The sequence below is a fragment of the Musca domestica genome, unplaced genomic scaffold, assembly GCF_030504385.1.
Source record: "Musca domestica strain aabys unplaced genomic scaffold, Musca_domestica.polishedcontigs.V.1.1 7, whole genome shotgun sequence".
NCBI lineage: Eukaryota > Metazoa > Arthropoda > Insecta > Diptera > Muscidae > Musca > Musca domestica.
The window spans coordinates 25,658,923-25,686,276 of NW_026712383.1; the positions used below are offsets into that span (position 1 = coordinate 25,658,923).

Genomic DNA, 27,354 nt, shown 5'->3' on the forward strand with positions numbered 1-27,354 from the left:
CGTTTCTTGGTCCTTGAAAAAATATTATTTAAAAAATCCACGTTTCTTGGTCCTTGAAAAAATATTCTTTAAAAATCCACGTTTCTTCAACTGATGGTCCTTGAAAAAATATGCTTTAAAAAATCCACGTTTCTTCAACTGATGGTACTTGAAAAAATATTCTTTAAAAAATCCACGTTTCTTCAACTGATGGTCCTTGAAAAAATATGCTTTAAAAAATCCACGTTTCTTCAACTGATGGTCCTTGAAAAAATATGCTTTAAAAAATCCACGTTTCTTCAACTGATGGCCCTTGAAAAAATATTCTTTAAAAAATCCACGTTTCTTCAACTGATGGTCCTTGAAAAAATATTCTTTAAAAAATCCACGATTCTTCAACTGATGGTCCTTGAAAAATATTCTTTAAAAAATCCACGTTTCTTCTACTGATGGTCCTTGAAAAAATATTCTTTAAAAATCCACGATTCTTCAACTGATGGTCCTTGAAAAAATATTCTTTAAAAAATCCACGATTCTTCAACTGATGGTCCTTGAAAAAATATTCTTTAAAAAATCCACGTTTCTTCAACTCATGGTCCTTGAAAAATATTCTTTAAAAAATCCACGATTCTTCAACTGATGGTCCTTGAAAAATATTCTTTAAAAAATCCACGATTCTTCAACTGATGGTCCTTGAAAAAATATTCTTTAAAAAATCCACGTTTCTTCAACTGATGGTCCTTGAAAAAATATTCTTTAAAAAATCCACGATTCTTCAACTGATGGTCCTTGAAAAAATATTCTTTAAAAAATCCACGTTTCTTCAACTGATGGTCCTTGAAAAAATATTCTTTAAAAAATCCACGATTCTTCAACTGATGGTCCTTGAAAAAATATTCTTTAAAAAATCCACGATTCTTCAACTGATGGTCCTTGAAAAAATATTCTTTAAAAAATCCACGATTCTTCAACTGATGGTCCTTGAAAAAATATTCTTTAAAAAATCCACGTTTCTTCAACTGATGGTCCTTGAAAAAATATTCTTTAAAAAATCCACGTTTCTTCAACTGATGGTCCTTGAAAAAATATTCTTTAAAAAACGAAACGATTCTTCAACTGATGGTCCTTGAAAAAATATTCTTTAAAAAATCCACGTTTCTTCAACTGATGGTCCTTGAAAAAATATTCTTTAAAAAAATCCACGTTTCTTCAACTGATGGTCCTTGAAAAAATATTCTTTAAAAAATCCACGTTTCTTCAACTGATGGTCCTTGAAAAAATATTCTTTAAAAAATCCACGTTTCTTCAACTGATGGTCCTTGAAAAAATATTCTTCAAAAAATCCACGATTCTTCAACTGATGGTCCCTGAAAAAATATTCTTTAAAAAATCCACGATTCTTCAACTGATGGTCCTTGAAAAAATATTCTTTAAAAAATCCACGTTTCTTGGTCCTTGAAAAAAATATTCTTTAAAAAATCCACGTTTCTTGGTCCTTGAAAAAAAATATTCTTTAAAAAATCCACGTTTCTTGGTCCTTGAAAAAAATATTCTTTAAAAAATCCACGTTTCTTGATCCTTGGAAAAATATTCTTTAAAAAATCGACGCTTCTTGGTCCTTGGAAAAAATATTCTTTAAAAATCGACGTTTCTTGGTCCTTGGAAAAAATATTCTTTAAAAAATCCACGTTTCTTGGATCCTTGGAAAAAATATTCTTTAAAAAATCCACGTTTCTTGGATCCTTGAAACAATATTCTTTAAAAAATCCACGTTTCTTGGATCCTTGAAAAAATATTCTTTAAAAAATCCACGTTTCTTGGATTGAAAATATTCTTTAAAAAAGTCTTTCAAAAAGTCATCTCTTCAAAGTATAATTAATTTCCCTTATTTAAATCATTTATACGCTCCGAAGCCCCCCTGCAAATTAAAATTAAAATTACTTATACGCTCTAAAGTTCTCGCACACATATAAAACTTGTTCCGAACTAACTTTAATGAATTGATTTTTGAAACACAAACCCCTCGAACATTGTATTCCTTGTATCCTTCTTTGCATTTGTATTCAACTGCATCATGTGTGCGTGTGAATGAGTGTGTGTGTGCGTATAAATTGTGTTGAAATGGAATGTTGTCGGTTGGTTTCCTGAAAGGAAACAAAGGCACATACATACATATATGCATGTGTGTACACACAAAGAACATAAAAACAAAATGAGCTTAAGCACTCAAACCCAACAAATAAATTCGAACACCATTCATGTCGGGGTACTCGTTGTTTTGTTTCGCTCTCTATTTTTGCGTTTTTAACACATTGTTCGATTATTGACGATTGGCTGGAGGTGGCGATGAAATGCATTTCAAGATAAGTAGGAATATATTCCGAACAAAATTTTCATATAACAGCCTTAGAGGCTTTACATCAAATTTCCCCCCAAAAACGTCTGTTAGTCTGTTTGGCTTTGGCTCAGAGTGCCATAAATTATGGAGAAGCTAAGCCCGCAGCCGTAACAGCCATAAGTTAACCCCTCAACACAATACCAATTATACACGGCTGATTGATTGATATGATTGTTGCCCATTAAATCGGTCAAGTACGTTCGATGGTTGCTCATGCCGTGTGGAGGTTTGAAGAATTTCCGGCTTGTTGTTTGATGTTTAAATATTTAATACAAAATGATTGCATTGCTAAACATTTGCACTAAAAGTTTGGGTATGAGAGAATTTAATATAAAAAAATGAGATTTAAATTTGAAGACCCAGATTTTTATTAAGATAATTGTTTCAAAGACCCAGAAACGTGGATTTTTTAAAGAATATTTTTTCAAGGATCCAAGAAACGTGGGTTTTTTAAAGATTATTTTTTCAAGGACCATCAAACGTGGATTTTTTAAAGAATATTTTTTCAGGGACCATCAAACGTGGATTTTTTAAAGAATATTTTTTAAAGACCATCAAACGTGGATTTTTTAAAAAAAATTTTTCCAAGGATCAAGAAACGTGGATTTTTTAAAGAATATTTTTTAAGGACCATCAAACGTGGATTTTTTAAAAAAAAATTTTTCCAAGGATCAAGAAACGTGGCTTTTTTAAAGAATATTTTTTCAAGGACCATCAAACGTGGATTTTTTAAAGAATATTTTTTCAAGGACCATCAAACGTGGATTTTTTAAAGAATATTTTTTCAAAGACCATCAGTTGAAGATACGTAGATTTCTTAAAGAATATTTTTTCAAGGACCATCAGTTGAAGATACGTGGATTTTTTAAAGAATATTTTTTCAAGGACCATCAGTTGAAGATACGTAGATTTTTTAAAGAATATTTTTCAAGGATCCAAGAATTTTTCAAAGAATATTTTTTCAAGGATCCAAGAAACGTGGATTTGTTAAAGAATATTTTTTCTAGGATCCAAGAAACGTGGATTTTTTAAAGAATATTTTTCCAAGGACCAAGAAACGTGTATTTTTTCAAGAATATTTTTTCAAGGACCATCAGTTGAAGAAACGTGGATTTTTAAAGAATATTTTTTCAAGGACCCACAGACCAAGAAACCTGGATTTTTTAAAGAATATTTTTTCAAGGACCCACAGACCAAGAAACGTGGATTTTTTAAAGAATATTTTTTCAAGAACCCACAGACCAAGAAACGTGGATTTTTTAAAGAATATTTTTTCAGACCAAGATCATGGATTTTTTAAAGAATATTTTTAAAGGACCAAAGGACCAAAATAAACGTGGATTTTTTAAAGAATATTTTTTCAAGGACCATCAGAAACGTGGATTTTTTAAAGAATATTTTTTCAAGGACCATCAGAAACGTGGATTTTTTAAAGAATATTTTTTCAAGGACCATCAGAAACGTGGATTTTTTAAGGAATATTTTTTCCAGGATCCATAAACGTGGATTTTTTAAAGAATATTTTTTCAAGGATCCAAGAAACGTGGATTTTTTAAAGAATATTTTTTCAAGGACCATCAGAAACGTGGATTTTTTAAAGAATATTTTTTCAAGGACCATCAGAAACGTGGATTTTTTAAAGAATATTTTTTCAAGGACCATCAGAAACGTGGATTTTTTAAAGAATATTTTTTCAAGGACCATCAGAAACGTGGATTTTTTAAAGAATATTTTTTCAAGGACCATCAGAAACGTGGATTTTTTAAAGAATATTTTTTCAAGGACCATCAGAAACGTGGATTTTTTAAAGAATATTTTTTCAAGGACCATCAGAAACGTGGATTTTTTAAAGAATATTTTTTCAAGGACCATCAGAAACGTGGATTTTTTAAAGAATATTTTTTCAAGGACCATCAGAAACGTGGATTTTTTAAAGAATATTTTTCAAGGACCATCAGAAACGTGGATTTTTTAAAGAATATTTTTTCAAGGACCATCAGAAACGTGGATTTTTTTTAAAAGAATATTTTTTCAAGGACCATCAGAAACGTGGATTTTTTTAAAAGAATATTTTTTCAAGGACCACGAAATGTGGATTTTTTAAGGATTATTTTTTCAAGGATCCAAGAAACGTGGATTTTTTAAAGAATATTTTTTCAAGGACCAAGAAACGTGGATTTTTTAAAGAATATTTTTTCAAGGACCATCAGAAACGTGGATTTTTTAAAGAATATTTTTTCAAGGACCATCAGAAACGTGGATTTTTTAAAGAATATTTTTTCAAGGATCCAAGAAACGTGGATTTTTTAAAGAATATTTTTTCAAGGATCCAAGAAACGTGGATTTTTTAAAGAATATTTTTTCAAGGATCCAAGAAACGTGGATTTTTTAAAGAATATTTTTTCAAGGATCCAAGAAACGTGGATTTTTTAAAGAATATTTTTTCAAGGATCCAAGAAACGTGGATTTTTTAAAGAATATTTTTTCAAGGATCCAAGAAACGTGGATTTTTTAAAGAATATCTTTTCAAGGATCCAAGAAACGTGGATTTTTTAAAGAATATTTTTTCAAGGATCCAAGAAACGTGGATTTTTTAAAGAATATTTTTTCAAGGATCCAAGAAACGTGGATTTTTTAAAGAATATTTTTTAAGGATCTAAGAAACATGGATTTTTTAAAGAATATTTTTTCAAGGACTATCAGTTGAAGAAACGTGGATTATTTAAAGAATATTTTTTCAAGGATCCAAGAAACGTGGATTTTTTAAAGAATATTTTTTTAAGGATCTAAGAAACATGGATTTTTTAAAGAATATTTTTTTAAGGATCTAAGAAACATGGATTTTTTAAAGAATATTTTTTCAAGGACCATCAGTTGAAGAAACGTGGATTATTTAAAGAATATTTTTTTAAGGATCTAAGAAACATGGATTTTTTAAAGAATATTTTTTCAAGGACCATCAGTTGAAGAAACGTGGATTATTTAAAGAATATTTTTTCAAGGACCCACAGACCAAGAAACGTGGATTTTTTAAAGAATATTTTTTCAAGGACCCACAGACCAAGAAACGTGGATTTTTTAAATAATATTTTTTCAAGGATCCAAGAAACGTGGATTTTTTAAAGAATATTTTTTCAAGGACCCACAGACCAAGAAACGTGGATTTTTTAAATAATATTTTTTCAAGGATCCAAGAAACGTGGATTTTTTAAATAATATTTTTTCAAGGATCCAAGAAACGTGGATTTTTTAAAGAATATTTTTTCAAGGACCAAAAGACCAAGAAACGTGGATTTTTTAAAGAATATTTTTTAAGGATCTAAGAAACATGGATTTTTTAAAGAATATTTTTTAAAGGACTATCAGTTGAAGAAACGTGGATTATTTAAAGAATATTTTTTCAAGGATCCAAGAAACGTGGATTTTTTAAAGAATATTTTTTCCAAGGACCAAGAAACGTGGATTTTTTAAAGAATATTTTTTCAAGGACCAAGAAACGTCGATTTTTAATAAAATATTTTTTCAAGAACCAAGAAACGTGGATTTTTAAAAAAATATTTTTTCAAGAACCAAGAAACGTGGATTTTTTTAAAGAATATTTTTTCAAGGATCCAAGAAACGTGGATTTTTTAAAGAATATTTTTTCAAGGATCCAAGAAACGTGGATTTTTTATAGAATATTTTTTCAAGGACCATCAGTCGAAGAAACGTGGATTTTTTAAAGAATATTTTTTCAAGGATCCAAGAAACGTGGATTTTTTAAAGAATATTTTTTCAAGGATCCAAGAAACGTGGATTTTTTATAGAATATTTTTTCAAGGATCCAAGAAACGTGGATTTTTTATAGAATATTTTTTCAAGGACCATCAGTCGAAGAAACGTGGATTTTTTAAAGAATATTTTTTCAAGGATCCAAGAAACGTGGATTTTTTAAAGAATATTTTTTCAAGGATCCAAGAAACGTGGATTTTTTAAAGAATATTTTTTCAAGGATCCAAGAAACGTGGATTTTTTAAAGAATATTTTTTCAAGGATCCAAGAAACGTGGATTTTTTAAAGAATATTTTTTCAAGGATCCAAGAAACGTGGATTTTTTAAAGAATATTTTTTCAAGGATCCAAGAAACGTGGATTTTTTAAAGAATATTTTTTCAAGGATCCAAGAAACGTGGATTTTTTAAAGAATATTTTTTCAAGGATCCAAGAAACGTGGATTTTTTAAAGAATATTTTTTCAAGGATCCAAGAAACGTGGATTTTTTAAAGAATATTTTTTCAAGGATCCAAGAAACGTGGATTTTTTAAAGAATATTTTTTCAAGGATCCAAGAAACGTGGATTTTTTAAAGAATATTTTTTCAAGGATCCAAGAAACGTGGATTTTTTGGAGAATATTTTTTCAAGGACCATCAGTCGAGGAATCTTGGATTTTTAAAGAATATTTCTTTAGGGACCATCAATCGAAGAAACGTGGATTTTTTAAAGAATAGTTTTTCAATTTTCTAAGAAACATTTCTTAAACTCTTTAAACATGTCGCCCCCTTCAGAACTGTCATCCATGTGTAAATGTGACATTCAAACATTGACACAAGAGGAAACAGCGAGTCCCGAAATGAGAAGAAGACGAAAGCATAATAGATGGGAAGCCGGAAATGTAGGTTCAAATCACGTTTTCACAGATATGGGTGGACATGTGAGTGTGTGCGATGTCTAAGATTGTCATTTAGATGTCGGTTGTCATTAATGACATTTACTCAAATCGAAAAGGACACACAACCAGACAAACAAACAAGCATGACATTTTTCTTGCAGGCAACCTATTTGAATGTCCTTTAATTGCAGTTGGATTCGGAACGAGTTGTAGAGGAGGTATGGCCAAAGTCACGTAGAGTTTGGGTGGCATAGGTAATGTGAAACTTCATTGGATTTTTAATTTTTTTTATTTATTTTTTGGGCACAGATAATCCTTGGAATATATATTTTTTAAAAATCCACGATAGTCCTAGAAAAAAATATTTCAAAAATTCTCGATAGTCCTGGAAAATAATATTTCAAAAAATCCACGTTTGTGGGACTAATAGTCCTTGAAAAATTAAAAAAATTGACTTAAATTTGTCGTCAACTTCTATAAAACCTGAGCTCCTAATTGGGCGCCACCTTAATTAGTGGCTGGACACCTAATTAGACGTTTTATTCTTCCACCCTTTCAAAATTCCGTATTGAAATTTTCATTTTATGGGAAGTGAAAAAACTCATGGCATGCCATTCACAACAAACGTTGGCGATAGCAATGGCATCGACATGGCAGTCATGACGGCGATGATGACGTTGGCTGGTTTTCAGTTTGGGTAATTGACCCTATTTAAGAAAATCAATAGCGACACAAGCAGCAAATTTACCATTCGTTTGCTATTTGCTCGCACTTTAAATGAAGGCAAGTTAAGAAGGCAATGAAAAAGCAAAGCATAAAAAGCAGTTGAAAAAAGTTAAGCTAAAAAACACACGTTTCATCAACTGATGGCCTTTGAAAAACTATTCTTCAATTTCTTCAACTGATGGTCCTTGAAAAAATTTCCTTTAAAAAATCCACGTTTCTTCAACTGATGGTCCTTGAAAAAATTTCCTTTAAAAAATCCAGGTTTCTTCAACTGATGGTCCTTGAAAAAAAATTCTTTAAAAAATCCATGTTTCTTGGTCTGATGGTCCTTGAAAAAATATTCTTTAAAAAATCCACGTTTCTTGTTCGGATGGTCCTTGAAAAAATATTCTTTAAAAAATCCACATTTCTTGTTCGGATGGTCCTTGAAAAAATATTATTTAAAAAATCCACGTTTCTTCAACTGATGGTCCTTGAAAAAATATTCTTTAAAAAATCCACGTTTCTTCAATATATGGTCTTTGAAAAGATATTCTTTAAAAAATCCACGTTTCTTCAACAGAGGGTCCTTGAAAAAATATTTTTTAAAAAATGCACGTTTCTTCAACAGATGGTCCTTGAAAAAATATTCTTTTAAAAAATCCACGTTTTATCGACTTATGGTCCTTGAAAAAATATTCTTTAAAAAATCCATGTTTCTTTGAGTGATGGTCCTTGAAAAAATATTCTTTAAAAAATACACGTTTCTTTGAGTGATGGTCCTTGAAAAAATATTCTTTAAAAAATCCACGTTTCTTGTTCGGATGGTCCTTGAAAAAATATTCTTTAAAAAATCCACGTTTCTTCAACCGATGGTCCTTGAAAAAATATTCTTTAAAAAATCCACGTTTCTTCAACCGATGGTCCTTGAAAAAATATTCTTTAAAAAATCCACGTTTCTTCAACCGATGGTCCTTGAAAAAATATTCTTTAAAAAATCCACGTTTCTTGGTCTAAGGGTCCTTGAAAAAATATTCTTTAAAAAATCCACGTTTCTTCAACCGATGGTCCTTGAAAAAATATTCTTTAAAAAATCCACATTTCTTGGTCTGTTGGTCCTTGAAAAAATATTCTTAAAAAATCCACGTTTCTTGGATCCTTGAAAAAATATTCTTTAAAAAATCCACGTTTCTTGGATCCTTGAAAAAATATTCTTTAAAAAATCCACGTTTCTTGGATCCTTGAAAAAATATTCTCTAAAAAGTCCACGTTTCTTGGTATGTTAAGAAAATATTCTTTAAAAAAGCCATGCTTCTTGGTCCTTGAAAAAATATTCCTTAAAATATCCACGTTTCTTTTTCGGATGGTCCTTGAAGAAATATTATCCCCATTTAATATCTTTATTAATTCTTATTTATTTTGTTTTAATATTTTATCACCTCATTCTTCCCTATTGTCCCACCTTCCAACAAGGATATTAACAATTCCAAGTTATTATCAGTTTTCCCGTCAATATAAATCGAAAGCCAAACAAACCGACCGCAATAAAACTTTAATTTAATGCCATTTTCCTCCACAAGTTCCTGAAAGAAAAATGAAAAATATTGAATGGAAACATTGCAGGATTACAAGTTTCAATAGGATTTCCAACTGATTTAATGTAATAGCAAAAGTTAGATACGTTTTTTAGGTAGTTGGAAAAAAAATAAATTCGTTCGAACAGGAATTTAATTTTTTAAGTGTTTATTTCATGCAAGAAGTTGTTACTGGGTACAAGTAATGACGGACTCATTTCCTCTGCATTACTAGTAAGCTTAAAAATAAATAAAAAGTAATAACATATTTTACAATGTATAATAACTTACCTCTATCATATTGAGTAATGAGTAACGGCGGGACTGATTGTAAACTTCTGACAACAAAATCTAAAATCACTGGTACTTGTGGCTGAATGAATGGGGTGTCCAATGGGATATTGAAAGTTGAGCAACCAGTCTACTTTCCTTGAACCATCTCCGAAAATTTTGAGGCTGTTTGGAATTTTGAGGCTGTTTGAGGCTGGAACGTGGATTTTTAAAAATTTTTTTTTTAAGAGCCAAGAAACGTGGATTTAAAAAAGATATTTTTTAAGAACCAAGAAACGTGGATTTTTAAAAAAATATTTCTTAAGAACCAAGAAAAGTGGATTTTAAAAAAAATATTTTTTAAGAACCAAGAAACGTGGATTTTTAAAAAAAATATTTCTTAAGAACCAAGAAACGTGGATTTTAAAAAAAATATTTCTTAAGAACCAAGAAACGTGGATTTTAAAAAAAATATTTCTTAAGAACCAAGAAACGTGGATTTTTAAAAAAAATATTTCTTAAGAACCAAGAAACGTGGATTTTAAAAAAAATATTTTTTAAGAACCAAGAAACGTGGATTTTAAAAAAATATTTCTTAAGAACCAAGAAACGTGGATTTTTAAAAAAAATATTTTTTAAGAACCAAAAAACGTGGATTTAAAAAAAAATATTTCTTAAGAACCAAGAAACGTGGATTTTTAAAAAAAATATTTTTTAAGAACCAAGAAACGTGGATTTTAAAAAAAATATTTCTTAAGAACCAAGAAACGTGGATTTTAAAAAAAAATATTTCTTAAGAACCAAGAAACGTGGATTTTTAAAAAAAAATATTTTTTTAAGGACCACCAGTCGAAGAAACGTTGATTTTTTAAAAAAATATTTTTTTAAGAACCACCAGTCGAAGAAACGTGGATTTTTAAAAAAATATTTTTTTAAGAACCACCAGTCGAAGAAACGTGGATTTTTTAAAAAATATTTTTTTAAGAACCACCAGTCGAAGAAACGTGGATTTTTTAAAAAATATTTTTTTAAGAACCACCAGTCGAAGAAACGTGGATTTTTTAAAAAATATTTTTTCAATATTAGTTTTTCCAAAGACATTTTATATTTTCCCAAGAAATTTCTTAAACTGTTAAAAAATGTCACCCCTTCAAAACGGACATCAATGTGTAAATGTGACATTCAAACATTGACACAAGAGGAAACAGCAAGTCCTGAAATGAGCAGAAGACGAATAAGATGAAAGCATAATATATGAGAAGCCAGAAATGTAGGTTCAAATCACGTTTTCACAGATATGGGTGGACATGTGAGCGTGTGCGATGTTTAAGGTTGTCATTTAGATGTCGGTTGTCATTAACGACATTTAACGGTACTATATTTATTTCCGAAAATTTGAACTTAACATTACTGGCGGAGTGTAGGATTGGGATATGGAGGAAGTTACCGAAATGTATATATGCGCACGAAAAGTACTAAATGGTACTAAAATTGGTACACTTTCTATTTGGGTGAACCGATAGAGCTGGAATTCTGAAATTTAGAAATAAGATTACTATTGCATTTTTGGACTCAGGAATGAAGGTAGTTTTGGAAATTCGTACTTTTGTGTACTAAATGGTACTAAATTTGGTACAATTAAAATTTGTAGAGAACCATAGAGTTGGAATTCTGGAATTTGGAAATACTTTCTATTGGACTGTATGATGTAGGTAGTTGTGAAAATATGTACCTTAGTGTACTAAATGGTACTAAATTTGGTACAATTTCGATTTGATAGAGCTGAAATTCTGAAATTTAGAAATAAAATTACTATTGCACTTTAGGACTGAATTTTAAGTAGCTTTGGAAATTCGTACTTATGTGTACTAAATTTGGTACAATTTAAATTTTGGGTGAGTTGGAATACCGAAATTTGAAAATAAGATTTCCATTGGACTGTATGTTGTACGTAATTATGAAAATGTGTATTTAAGTGTACTAAATAGTACTATGGTACAATTTGGATTTGAGTAAACCAATAGAGGTGGTATCCTGAAATTTGGAAATAAGATTGCTGTTGGAGTGTAGGTTTGAGATATGTAGGGAATTCGGAAATTCATACTTATCTGTACTAATGTGGTACTAAATTTGGTACAATTTGTATCTAGGCGAACCGATAAGGATGGAATAATGAAATTTGGAATTGGGGTTACTGTGGGACTGTAGAATTATGGTATGTAGGAAGATTTGGAATTGTGATTAACCAATGGAGCTGGATTCCTGAAATTTGGAATGAGAGTCACTAATGGAATGCAGGATAGGGTTATTGGAAATTCAAACTTTAAATTCGGTAAATGTTCTAAAATGCTACTAAGCTTCTATAATATGGTACCATTTGGTATTATGTGAACGGATACAGCTAAAAACTTGATTTTACTAATTACTTGAGTACTAACAGCTGGAAACTCGAAATTTCTCTTAAAATTAAGTACGATGCGTGATGTTATAAATAGAAAATTTTGTCAAACTGAACAAATTATACATTTTAAATACTAAAAAGTTCGGTCCGAACGAACTTTGAATACCCTCCACCATTTGGAACGAATTTGGAAATTTTCAAAAAAATAAAATCCCTTAATAATTATGGTAAAATCTTAAAAATATCGAATATAGCCGTTATATTGGGGTCTATACGAAAAAAAATCCAGCAAATAATGTAGCTCAAATCATCCAAATACCGAATATCGGGAGGTACCGTTTTATGGGGCTACAGGAAGACGTGGCCCTGCATAGACAATTTTCTATCATAAACTGTAGTACCCATTAGGAACTTCAAATGCGAAATTTTAAACAATTCCGGCGAATATTGTACCTAAAATCGTATAAATATCTAATATCGGGAGGTGCCGTTATATGGGGCTGTGACGATCATTGTGTTGTCATCAAATTTCACCATAAGCAGTCGTATTCCAACTTCTATAGAAGAAGCAGTGCCGAAAGATATGTCATCCTCCAACCCCATAAAAAAAGTTGTCCTACCAAGACTTACTAATTTTGTAAAAAAAAGTCGTATTTTTGTAAAAAAGACGGGAGACTTTACACATTTCTCCTAGGTCCATATTTCCAATAGCCGGAACTCTTACTCTCTTACATCACATTTTAAAAGAGTTGTAATTATTCAAAATGTTGACCATTTGTGGAGGTACTTGATGGAGTGGACCGATATAGTCCATTTTCACACCTGGTCTAGCACTGATGAAAATATTAGGATTCGCAAAGTTGGAGCAAAATCGGATCATCCTTTCTCTTTCTGTGCAATAAATTCGTTTCTTTGAAAATTTTGACATTTTGTGTGGGAGGTACCAGAAGGAGTGGACCGATATCGCCCATCTCCGAACTCGATCTAAGTTTGACAAAAATATTACGATGTACCAAGTTTGGATCAAATCGGATACTTCCTTTGAGAGTTATCGTGCGCACCAGACAGACAGACAGACGGACGGACGGACGGACGGACGGACATCGGTAGATCGACTCCAAATGTTCTGAAACGGATTTGGTCCAAAGAGACCTAGGGTCTAAAACCGTTATTTCGAAACTTGAAATAAATAATTCGAAATTATTCGAAACTTGAAATAAATAAAATAAAAAGCTAAAATCATGAAAATACGGTATATAGAAAGGTACGGTTATATCGGAGCTGTGCGAAGACCTGGACCAGCATAGACAATTTTCTGTCAGAGGCTGTAGCATCCAACACGAACTTCAAATAATGTCTCTAAAATCATCAAAATACCGAATATCGGGAGGTACCGTTATATGGGAGCTATACCAAAACGTGGACCTACATGGCCCATTTTCTGTTTTATACTGTAGTATCTATTACGAACTTCAAATACTGAATTTGAAACAATTCCGGTAAATAATGTCGCTAAAATCATAAAAATGCCCAATATCGGGAGGTACCGGGGGCTATATGAAAACGTGGACTTACATGGCTCATTTTCAATACCAAAAGTCTGCAGACATAATATACATTTGAGCAAAATTTTATCAATCTACTCCAATTCGTTCGGAAGCTAGGGTGATTTTCACAGACGGACGGACGGAGATCGCTAAATCGACATAGAATTTTATGCTGATCAAGAATATATTTTTTGGGTTCTAAAATGTATATTTCGAGGTGTTACATACGGAATGATAAACTTAATATACCCTCCATACTATGGTGGAGGGTAAAAAATTTTAGAGCCAAACAGGTTCCCTCCTCTGGATTTATAAATCCACCGGATTCATAAGTTTTTTAGAAAAAAATTTCATAGTTTTGTTTCAAATACTCCATTGACTCCGATGTTTACATGTATAACTTAAAGCACTTCAAAGCATCTGGAAATGCTTTCCATTTCATTTTCGCCACACAAAAAACGGGGAAGCATTACAGATATGGTTGCATTTGAGTCTTCCCTGCTTTGTAATGATTTTAAAATAGGCACCCAGTCGTGTTGTGCGAAGTATCTGTTTCATTAGAGTTTTGTATTCTATTCTGCATTTTACTCTCTGGCAAAGCATCGGCATTGTTGTTGTTGTTTTTGTTGCTGTCTATTAATTAAACCATTATACAAATATAATGGTTGCCATGGGTTTTTCCCAGAACCGGAACCACCTAAGCAATGCAAAAGGAATGAAATCAAAAAGAACAAAAAAAAATAGAGACCAGTCAAAGGGAGAGAGAGAAAGAGAGAGGGAAATGAGAAAACTACAAAAAAAAAACAATGGATAGTAGTGTGCTTATGGGGATGTTGGGAATTCACCACGATTTATCACGGCAAATTCTATTGGGGATGTTGATTTGGGTAAATTCACCACGGTGAATTTTAATGGGGATGTTGTCTTGGGAATTGTACCACGGCAAATTCTATTGGGGATGTTGATTAGGGTAAATTCTCCACGGTGAAATATATTGGGGATGTTGTCTTTTGAAATGTACCACGGTGAAATATATTGGGGATGTTGTCTTTTGAAATGTACCACGGTGAAATATATTGGGGATGTTGTCGTTTGAATTGTACCACGGCAAATTATATTGGGGATGTTGTCGTTTGAATTGTACCACGGCAAATTATATTGGGGATGTTGTCTTTTGAATTGTATCACGTCAAATTTTATTGGGGCTGTTGGCGTTGGCGTTGCTAGTTTTAAAATGAACTACTAGATGGCGCTAAGTTTAGCGCAGACACAATCCAAAACTGTGTATGGGATGGTGACATTTCAAGTTTTAATATTCACCACTAGCAGAGACACCCTCCGAAAAAAAAAAAAAAAAAAATGTATTATGATCATATCGAGTGGGGCTAAAGAGATTCACCATGTGAGAAGTGAATATAGCAGAAACACATCTGAAAGAGGTAAGTATCGAAGAAAATCATTTTATCTAGATGGCTCTCAGAATGCTTTTATATAGTCAACATGCTGATTACTGCAGTCAAATGTGCTTATTAATTTATTTGAAAACATATATTTCAAGAAATCGACTTCAATAAATGTGATATATTATAGAAGAGTTTCAATTGACAAATATGCTGCAATTATTGATATTTCAGGGGTTTTAAGAAAAACGATAACGAAGTCGAGTGGGTTGAACACGAAAATCAGCATGTTGGCTATGCAAAACATGATGAGATAAAAAGACAAAACTAACTTTTCGTTGTACTTGTTTTAATTTGTCTATAATTTTAGCGACTCAAAAATGTTCAGTTATTCCCATCGAAACGATATAGGCGACATCTAACGGTGAGTTCCATCCATACTATCCATAAATTATGTTGTAGCATAGACACACTCCAAAACTATTGAAATATGATCATATCGAATGGGGCTAGAGAGATCCACCATATGAGAAGTGAATATAGCAGAGACAAATTTGGTTAGTATCATAGTCAACAAGAAGATGTGTGTTCTATTATTTTGTCCAGATGGCTCTCCAGTCATTTCCCTCGAAACGATATAGGCGACATCTAACCACCAATTAATGTTGTAGCATATACACACTAAAAAAATGCTGCTGTAGCCAATCAAAGCAAATTCTTCTTGTGTGGACAGGCATTTTGATACATTATATCGATCGCTTTTTGATAGTTTTGTCGATGAAGAATTTGTTTACATTATGTAGCAATTTGAGAGAATTGAAACTGAAAGAGTTTCATGACAAACCCTGCATCAATTCGGTATTGAAGATTGAAGGGATTTGAAGAAGGAAACACCATTGTTTACATTAACTAACAATTGGATTTCTGTGAAATGGATATGAGAATTTGGGGGGAAGCGTTGTTGCAGAGTTTCATGACAAATTCTGCTTCAACGATAGATTGGAGCATGAATGAGAACATGCTTAATTATGCTCAAAATTAAAAACTCTAGTAACTCTGTAATATTGTGAAATTCGCGTTAAATATTCGTATATATAGAAGACAATTTCAAGTAAGGCTCACAGTATAAAATTAAACATTGAAAGTGATATTATGGCGAACGCAGATTTAATAAACTTATTCAATTCTTTCAGTTATAAAAAAATAATAACTTTGAAAGAAATGGAGGATAACAAAGAATACAACATCCATGGCGCCTTTAGAACAAATACAAAATATGGGGAAAGAATTGTGCTGAAAATTAATGATGCTATCCTCTATTTGCCGTCAAGATTCCTCTCGCTGGCGGATGAATACATAAAAGAAATAGCTGGTGGGGGTTATTCTGTGACGAAAACTGTGTTGAAAGATGGAAGCGGAAAGAGTCTTTACAAACTAGAATTAAAACATTTGGATCAGCCAGATTATTTTTATCAACCATATTTAACATAAACTGAAAAGTAAATAAATATTTTGTTTGAAACTAAAAATTGCAAGCTGTTTTCATTTTAATGTGTACAGAGAAATATTTCAGTTTATTAGTGAAGCTTTAGAAAGGAAGATGTCTCTTCTTAATAAGGAAGACGAACGCTTAAAAACCTTTGCTCGCTGGCCTTTAAATTATCCAGATCCCAAGACAATGGCTGCAGTAGGACTTTATTATACTGGAGTAGGAGATATTACCAGATGTTATTTTTGTAAAGTAAACATTCATAGTTGGGATCAAACTGATTGTCCTGTTACTGAGCATTCAAGGTTGACATATCGTTGCCCATTACTGGAAGGGCGTGAAACAACTAATGTCCCAACTATTTCAAAAAATTGGAATTGTACACCTTCTGAAATTGGTGTAGATGTTTGTGGTCGTGGAGCGAGTAAATGTTCACCCATTTTCTTATTATTGTTCACTTTCATTACCTTTAATGCTTTAAATAAAGTTTTATGCAAATAATACAGTTGCTTGTTTTTATTTATTAACTTTATTAATTTCATCGTCTAGTATGTAGCCAAGTTCTTTCCAGTTTTGTTCAATGAATACAAATATCTTAAATATATTATTTACGGCACACTTAAATCTAGTGTCCAAATGTATAGGACAGTTTGTAAAATAATTTTGGCAAGCTCGAAGTTTCATATTATTTTCTAAATTTATAATGGTAGAATGAATATATTTCTGTAAAAAGATTTTCTTTTCTTGTCCAACAACAAAAATATATTGATAATTGTTCAATGGTGTAAGAGCTTTCTCGACATCATTATAATTTTTTTCTCCATCTGTCCAATCTAAGCCATTCACATGTGTCTTGGTGTAGGCATTTGTTCTGCATGCTTCCCCAGTAAGTTCTTTTATATTAAAAGGTGGACGAAACAAAAAATAATGTGGAACAACAGAAGCACCACACATATATGATAGTTCCTTCACGAAAATACTATTGTGGTTTCCATGGCAATATTGAAAATCAACCAGTGCAATATCCGATCTATTGATTTCAATCATCTTCTTAGGAAAGTTGAATTTGAATGGAGGGGATATCATCGATGTTGGAGTATTTATAAAATTTTGTTCATGTCCAATAAAAACTTTAAACAAAGATGTCCACAATTGTATGTATGAAATCGTTGATCTCTTTTATAATTGTATGTAATAGCTGGTCCCAAATAGCGTAAAACTTCTATCGGGGGTTGAAGATTACCGAAACTGTCGTAATAGTCGATATTATTATTGATTTTATTATATGCCACCCAATGCGTGCCAGGTCCACTGCTAACATCCAAATTTATGATACCACATTCAATTCGATGTGGTTTCTTAGGTAGATTATCACGCATATAAACACCTCTAAAGTGAGGTATATATTTTTTCCCAAAAAAACTAATATTTACATCGGTTAGAGGACCTTTGGGTAGCTGCTTAATTAGTTTTTTGGAGTTTTATTTTCATCAACATAAATTCCATAGCCCTTTTTATATGGTTTGAGATAGAGACCTTTACCCATAGCTATAGCTTCTATTGTTTTGTTATGTCTGGTTTGTTCATCCAACTCTTGTTTGGCTTTTTTTGCATTTAAAACGGCATTGGTAATTGCTGAACTACCCGATGCTAAGGCTCCCAATGCTCCTAATCCAGTTAGAATGGGAATGAGAGGAAGAAATCCACCTCTTTTGGGCACGCTTATTACTCGCGGTATAGCGACCTTTGATTTTTTTCCTCGAAACGTCTTTTGTATTTCATGTCTGGCTATTTTTATGGCTTCATCAATATCAGTTGGTTTTTTGCTTTTAAGGGAACTTGTAGCTTTTTTTAAAGCGTTTTTAAAAAGTTGTTGACCCAATATTTGTTTGGGGTTTTTATTACCCATGCCTAGCTTTGTCTTAGCCTTCATTATGTTAGTTACAAGATATGCGCTAATTTTTTCTCCAATGTTACTATTTTTCGATTTTACTCGCTCCCAAGCCCGTTCAGTTAGTTCACGATCAGCAATGTGACGTTGTTCAATATCTTTATTTTGTGAATAGGCAATATCGTGTGCTCTACACGCTGCATCTAATGGATTAATACCTTGATCTCCTCTTTGAATACGTTTTTCTAGCTTTGTTCCAGGTCCACAAAATTGATATCCTGGTAAATGAAGTTCAACGGGTAAAGAGTTAATCAACTTATTTACCAGTCCTCCTCCTTGAACGTGTTTCTTTCTAATAAATCGCTTCGTGTTGTAAACAATCATTTTATACTTTTTAGCGGGACGCTGAACGAAAGAAATATCGATATTTGATTATATTATAAATATGAATGTTTTCTTAAAACTACTCATTAGTTTAAATCATGAGATTACTGGAACAACAAGCTAAAATAATTGTTCAAAATGTGGATTTTATGCAAAGAAAGACCCCTCGACATAGTACTTTGCTGCCTGATTCTATACGAGCCTTAATAGTAGGACCATCAAATTGTGGAAAGACTAATGTGATGCTTAGTTTGATAGAAAGCCCCAATGGATTAAAATTTGAAAATGTTTACATTTACTCAAAATCGCTGTATCAGACAAAATATGAGTACCTAAAGAAACTTATATCCACTATAAAGGGGATGAGATTGTATACATTTAATAACAATGACGATGTTATACAAACGGACGAAATAAAGCCAAACTCAATCATGATTTTTGATGATGTTGCATGCGATAAACAAAACAACATTAAAAATTACTTCAGTATGGGGCGACATAAGAATGTTGATTCGTTTTATTTGTGTCAAACATACACACGTATACCAAAGCATTTATTGCGTGATAATGCGAATTTGATAATCGTGTTTAAACAAGATTATCTGAATTAAACACATATATTTAACGATCACGTCGGAGGTGACATTAGTTTTGAAGATTTCAAAAAAAATTGTCATGAATGCTGGAAGGAAAAGTATGAATTTCTAACGATTTCCAAGGATGACGAAATCCACTCTGGAAGATACAGAAAAGGCTTTCATATATTTATTCAACCTTAATATTATTTAATGTATTTGCAAATGTTAATTTATATTAGTGCACCTACAGCCATGGAGGAGGAAATGCTGAAACGGCTTGTTAAGTCCAGAAATGTTTTGAAAAAGAAATTTCAAAGCATTAAAATTTGCGAGAAAGCTAAAACTACAGAATTTAAAAAAAAAACTTTCAAACCCATAACGGAGCCAATAAACAAACTACTAAAGCTTTCAACTGAAAATACTTCCAAAATGATTATGCCTAAGAAAGAGAAAATGGAAATGTACAGAGATTCTATTATTACAAGTACACCCCTTAAGAATTATAAACCAGATGTTAAGTTAGATTCCAATGCATTGGAGGGGTTAAAGCATAAAGTAGATTACACACAAAATTTCGATTCCTTTAATACATCACAAGACGACGACAAATTTTATTCCAACAATGAGGAACCTATGAATCTATCATTCTTGAAGAAAATTAAAAAACTAGATGTAGTCTATGGTCCACACAAAGATAACAATGGAGAATGGAGATTTGGGGACCAACCACTCAAAATAAGCAATGAAAAGATTATGATTGGAAATAAAAATTGGGCATTAACACCCGGTTTGTTTGAACTGTTGTTTTATCAAGACCCCAAGAACTATGATCATACAGAACTCGATATTTACAAAACAATATTATTAGACACAAATGCGCATAAAATAAACTATGAATCTAATGGACGAACAAAGTCCAACAGGGGACAAAAATATAAGAAAATAATAAAAAATTTAATAGAGGATACTCACAGCGGCAAAGGCTTACTGACAATAAATCCTGGTAAACCCAACTATATATACTGGGACGATCCCAACGAATTGATAGAACGATTAAAGCTGTTGTTGGCATCACAACAAGCCGGAAACAATAACCATACTAATGAAATTGTTTCTATTATCGAGGAACTGCGAGAAGGAAATATAATATATTAAATAATACTCTCAAGGAGCATACAACATATGACTGTTGACAAGTTTGGACATCATTACAATCAAAAAAATCAATCAATAGCAGTGAGAGAAAATGTTTCGAGATTATTGGGAGTCAATATTGATGAAGATAACAACCTTAACGTGCAAAATAAAAAGATTAGGAATGTTGCATCTCCAGCAGAAGGAGCGGATGCGGTCAACCAAGCATACGTACATACGCAAATCAAGCACATTCAAGAAATTTTAAAGAAAAATTTCATTCAAGAGTGCACCTTCCTAAGAGAAGAAATATCACAACTCAAACGTTCACAAAACGAAATATTTAAAGCCTTATCGCAAGCTCCATTCAACTCACCAGCTTTAATATATCATACCGAATAAAACAATGGAAAAGCGGGGTTTGGTAAATGAACTTCATCATCAAGCACGAAAAAACTTTCCAAGACGAAGGGTTATTACAAAGGGTATTGATGATCTCTGGCAAGCAGATTTAGTTGAAATGGGCAGTTACTCAAAAGCAAACAAGGGGTTCCGATTTTTGTTAACTGTCATCGATACATTTTCGAAATTCGCATGGTGTGAAGCCCTTAAAACAAAAACGGCAACGGATGTTTCTATGGCTTTTGAAAAAATCTTACAAAGAGGAAGAATTCCAAAAAATTTGCAAACCGATGATGGAAAAGAATTTTTCAACACAGATTTTAAAAAACTAATGCAGAAATATTCCATAAACCACTACTCCACATATAGTGTATTGAAGGCCTCAATTGTTGAGCGTTTTAATAGAACTTTGAAGTCGCTAATGTGGAAGGAGTTCAGTTATAATGGGAATTATCTATGGATTGATGTTTATAGAGAATTGGTTAAACAATACAATAAAACACCTCATCGAACAATAAAAATGGCCCCTATTCAAGTAAATTCATCGAATGAGAAGGCATTGTTGCAATCTGCTTATAACCACTTAAAAATTTTTAGGAGACAAAACTTTCGTGTGGGTGATCATGTACGCATTAGCAAATATAAACATCAATTTGAAAAGGGATACACGCCAAATTGGACTACGGAAATATTCAAGATAAGAACAATAAGAATAACAAACCCCGCTACTTATTTATTAGAAGACTATGAAGGAAATCCCATCCAAGGATGTTTCTACAAAGAAGAACTTTTACCCACAAAATATCCCAACACGTATTTAGTTGAGAAAATTTTAAAAACAAAAGGTAATAAAGTCTTGGTTAAGTGGCTGGGATTCTCAGACAAACATAATTCATGGATAGATAAGAATCATATCATATAATCTTAGTATGTAGATATACAATATACAAGCATATATTTAAATAAATAAAAACCCATATATACGTATGCATATTTTGTGTTTCAATTATTACGACAAAGAATTTTGCAATGTCAAGAACGTTTACTGTGTCCGGTAAATCTCCAATTCTACATTCAACATATTTACCCCCAATTGAATTGGGAAATAGTAGTTATGAGTGTTGCCTAATAGATTTCCAATCATACAATTCAATACCCAATGTGGATAATGATAACAATCTCTTTCACATTGGAGACAATATTATAAAAATACCTATAGGATCCTATGAATTGCAAGATATTGCGAATTACTTGGAAACGGAATATAAAACTATCCACGAGAATAGATCCATTGAAATTAAGGCGAATAATAATACGCTAAAAGTAGAAATCATGTCTTCTCATGATCCTATTTACTTTGATAAAGAAAAATCTATAGGCAAGCTTTTTGGTTTTACCGAAAAAATCTTAGAATCTGGGAAAAAACATACTTCAAACCTTCAAGTCGACATTTTAAAGGTTAATGCCATACAAATACACTGCAATATTGTAACTGGATCATTCATGAATGGGTCGCCAACGCATATTCTACATGAATTTGCTCTTAATGTTCCTCCGGGATATAAATTGGTAGAGAGACCAATGAATCTCATTTATTTACCAGTGAACGTCAAAGAAATCGGTCGTCTGGAGATAAAGATAGTAGATCAAGAAGGTCGCTTTATAAATTTTAGAGAGGAAGAAATCACGCTACGTATTCATATAAGACCAATGCAATCATGATTATCTACAATAAATACAATCATAAACAAATACCAAGACACATTCAACACAAAGTTGTCAAACCGACAAGACCTACAATTTCAAAGGAAAATAAAGAGTTTTTAAAACTTATTAAGCTTAAAGTCAAACCAAATGTCTGAAATACTTAACATTAATGAGCGTCCATTCTCGGATGAGAATATTGTAAAGAGAGACTACCACAGCTATGTTCCATATATTCAATCATTTAAAAATAATGATGAAATTCGGATAAGTATACAAAATCAGGATCTTTACATACTTCCATCGGAGAGTTATCTATTCATTGAAGGAAATTTGAAAAATAGCAAGGGAGAAGTATCGCAATATGCAAGACTGAGAAATAATTGTGTGGGATACATGTTTGATGAAATTCGCTATGAACTAAATGGTGTTGAAATTGATCGTACTCGTTATCTAGGAATAACTACAGAAATTAAAAATTGGATTTCTCTAAGCGAATCCGAAAGTAAGGTTATGAGCAAAGCGGGATGGAAAGCTGATAATGATTTATCAGTAGGATACTTTAATTTTTGTGTACCCTTAAACCGTCTACTAGGGTTCGCAGAGGACTTTGATAAAGTAATTTGCAACAGCAAGCATGACTTGATTCTTTTGCGTAGTGCCAACGATAAAAATGTGTGTTATTCAACCATGGATACGGAGGAAATTAAACTCACCATAACAAATGTTGTATGGAAAGTACAACACATTCAATTATCAGACTATAGAAAAATCAGCTTCTTGAAAACTATTAAGGATGGAAAAGCGTTGCCTTTAGCATTCCGCAGCTGGGACTGCTACTTTAATCCAACTTTTGCTGGTGGAAGACAACACAGTTGGAGTGTTAAATTGTCTGTCAATCATGAAAGACCACGATATGTTGCTTTGATATTTGAAAAAGACAACAAGCTGGAACATTGCGAACTTAAAAACATCAAAGTTCACTTGAACTCTGAAACCTATCCTTACGATGATTTGAATGTAAAGTTCGAAGAAAATGGCTATGCAGTACTATATGACATGTATACAAAGTTTCAACAATCATATTACATGAGGGAGCCACAACCACTTCTTACATATGCAAGTTTTAAAGACAAGCCCATCGCCGTTATTGACATTAGCAATCAAAACGAAGCTGTTAAGAATGGACCAATCGATTTAAAAATCCAATTTGAAACCAATAAACCAATTCCACAAAACACTTCTGCGTACTGTTTAATTATACATGATCGTCTGGTCGAGTACGTTCCATTAACAGGAATTGTACGAAAAGTAGTATAATCTATTTTATACTCACCTTTGCAAGAATATTTCAATAAAACGCAATTTACATAAATTTATAAACAAAAATATTTTGTTTTATTTTATAATAAGAATAGTTAAAGACTAGTTAAAATATAATACACTTATATTTACTTAAAAATTAAACATTTTGTGTTGCGAGAAAATATTAATATGATGACATTTATAGTGAGTAAAGACAATTAAATTAATATTATTACTATGCTCTTTTATCTATATATTGAAACTTAAATCATAATTAAATTTATATTTTAATCCAAGTCCATTGAGACAGATTCATTTGAGTTATTTGCATTTGTTTCATGAAGGTTATTTAATCTATAGTGGCCCCAAGCATAGGTGTGAATACCATCCTCTAGAATAAATCGTTTATCATCTTGATGGCTTAGCGATATTTTAGTAATTTTGTCTGTATATATTGTATGCTGCCTTGACCTAAACGAAAACATGGTACCGTAAAAAACCTTTTTGTTATAAAGACATTCTCGATATTTATCTATAGTATACTTTTTTAGGACCGACTTTTTAACTCCCTTAGATTTTTTTACTTCTTCGCTATCAACTACATTGATGGCATACATTTTAGGACGAAGGCCTACAAATTCAACCATTGTTTTTCCGTCATTCTCATCTTTCATCATGCCAAGTTTTTTCTTATTAATTAGAGGAAGTTTATATTTATTTTCTTTTGAAAACCCTGAGGTGTCAAATCTAGCCAATATTTCATCTAAAGATAATTCGGAATACAAATTCCGTCCGTAAAATGTTAATATGAACGAATCTGTATCCATATAATTTAGAATAAAATCCTCACCAAATTTCACTTTTAGAAAATCATACAGAAAATCATACATCACCCACTTTGATAAATCTAATATGCAGAACCCTAAGTACAATGGTCTATCATATTTTACTCTGACATTCCTAATTTGAATAGCAACCATATTTTCGGAGAATATCGAAAGGCTGTGAAAATTTGGCTTCGAGATTAATTTACTAGCAACATTCCTTCTTCTTTGGTTTGCCTCATCTACCCACATTGTCACAATTTTCACAGTTTTTCTTTTGTCGATATTCTCCATTGTCTTACCGAATGAAGAGTTATTCAATAATTTAAAAAAATCTTTTTCAAAGGCATTTTCAGCCTTTTCCCTATGTTCATTATTCTTCAGTATGTAAGGAGCTAACCAAGCGCTTTGTGTGAAAGCCAAAACTCTATGGACTTTCTTAAGAATTAGTCCATGTTTCAGAGATTGCTTAAGTAATTTGTAGTGTATGGTGTATGATGTTTTGTCAGTAAAATCTGCAATCAGTTTTTCAGTTTTTGAGCCTTCAACACACTTTTTCTCCGCCAAAAAAGGTAAATCGTTATGTTTGTCGTGAAGGTGCGGTGGATATTCAATATCAACCTCTAAAATAAAACCAGTAGGAGCGTTGTCAGGAATAGATAATATTACAGCTGGATCATTGAATTTCTCCATTTCATAACCCTCCACCCATCTAAAATCTTTTTCAGGGAGACACTCAGTCATAACTGTACCATATAAATTATTTACATCCAAATAATAGATATTTACCTCTGGTTTGGCACTATTATAATTGGGAGCATCTTCATTATTTGCTACCGAGTGTCTGTTTGAGCACTGGGTAAGCCCTCCCCGAATACCATTTTTGCAGAAATTGTACATGTCTATATCTCTGAGTAGCTCAAGTTCGACTTTAGTACATAGTAGCATTGCATCCCAAGATAGAGATGGTGCTGTGAGATATTGACAAGGGTCCAGTTCGTGAATTCGCATACATAAGCTCCTGAAATTTTCAAATACGTCTGCTAAAAGCAAGACATCAGCTTTTAAGTACAAATCCATGTAGTCTTGCATAGTTTGACATCGAAAATGTGACCAAACATTTGTTGCATGCCTATAATCGTCTGACGAGCATTCAGTATCGGTCAACTTATTATAAAATTGGTCTATAGGGGGAAGTTGTTTCTCCTTCAATTTTTCAAATGATGACATATATTCGTAGGGAAATACTCCTTTCCTAGTCATAAGTTCAAATGATTCATCATCAGGAAAATGAGATCTGACAGCAACAAAAGAATCTCGAGATAAATTCCTTGCTAATTTATCCAAACTAGTAGGCATAAATCGAAAACTATCTAAGAAACGATGCTCTAATCTATTCATTTTCTTTTTCTTCTCTTTTTTGCCCTCACTTTCCTCTTCTTGCTGGAATTCCTCATCATCTTCCTCACTCGAATCTTCTTCTTCTCCTACAACAACTGTACTTTTTAAAGAACTAGAGTCGGTTGACTCGTTATCCATATTAATGAAATAAGACATTGAAATATATTTTTCTTTGTTTTGAGGTATGACTCTTATTTCACCTCCAAATTCAACTAACTCTTTAAAGAAGAGGTGACAGTCGTACGAAGAAAAATTGTGGAAATATATTGGAATAAATTTAGGTAGATGATATTGCAGATTGCAATGGTTATGTACCGCACCTCGATATTGCCCCGTTAAGTGACAATGATCTTTCACCCTATCGTTACCTAAAATATCGCCACATATACGACAATTTATATCCCTAAGAAAGGCTGTCTCTTCTTCGGGTGTTAGAGTATTCATAGGTTTCGTTTTGGTTAGGTAACTATCATACAAAAATTTACAATCCTGAATTAGTTCTTTCAGAAAAACATTTGCTGCGTCGGGTCCACTATATATAAATAACTTATTTAAATTTTCATTAAAACTACATTTAATAAAATAACTAAAAGCACATGGAATATGCTTCTTTACCTTTTCCGTTTTTTTACTCGCCCCATTGTTCTCATCTTCCTGCACGTCTTCCAGTACACTTTCGGAGTCAGCATAAATAACGAAAGGCACCTTATCCTTTTTCTTGTGATTGACGAACTTCAGTACGGCTTCTTTTTTGTTCGGCAGGGCACAGACTACTTTTCCACACTGCTTTTTGTGAGTCATACATTTATTTTCATCGTGGAAACATTGCAGGCATCCAAAACAAAAATAACCTTTCTCCTTATGACTTGTGAATTGAGACCGCATAAGACTGAAAAAAAAGAACAAATACATGATTATTATGATATGGTTTTGATTGATAAGTTTTGTTTTTAATTACCAAGACATATCCATAACCAAAATGTAATGAAAATTTTCTTCATTGTGCAGCAATATTAAATTAATGTGATTGCTTTTCGTCTCCTTTGTTAAGTAATATGGACCAACGACCGACTTGTTTTCATAACCGAAAACATTTACGCTGATCTCTGGGTTGTTCATTTCAAATTTTTTTATATATTTAAGACCCAATGGGAAATTTAATTGTTCGAAATTTAGCGATATTCCAGACTGCAGAATAATGACATCTTGGTGTATGTCTACGTTATATGAAGAGGTTATACTCGGATCTCCATATGCAGTTTCTCCCAATGCAACAACCATACACCACTTAAAACAAAAGTCATCATAGTTTTTGATGTT

At 32.0% G+C, this 27,354-nt stretch overlaps 1 protein-coding gene across 1 annotated transcript; it reads right to left on the bottom strand.

Moving 5' to 3' along the window:
* Positions 1-23,954: 23,954 nt before the first annotated feature.
* Positions 23,955-27,128, bottom strand: LOC131806177 (uncharacterized). The gene is made up of 2 exons (XM_059130128.1): positions 26,993-27,128; positions 23,955-26,923 (listed from the first exon to the last, which is right to left on the bottom strand). The coding sequence occupies exons 1-2, from the start codon at positions 27,004-27,006 to the stop codon at positions 24,097-24,099; spliced, it is 2,841 nt and encodes a 946-aa protein (XP_058986111.1). The 5' UTR covers positions 27,007-27,128; the 3' UTR covers positions 23,955-24,096.
* Between the last annotated feature and the right edge of the window lie 226 nt (positions 27,129-27,354).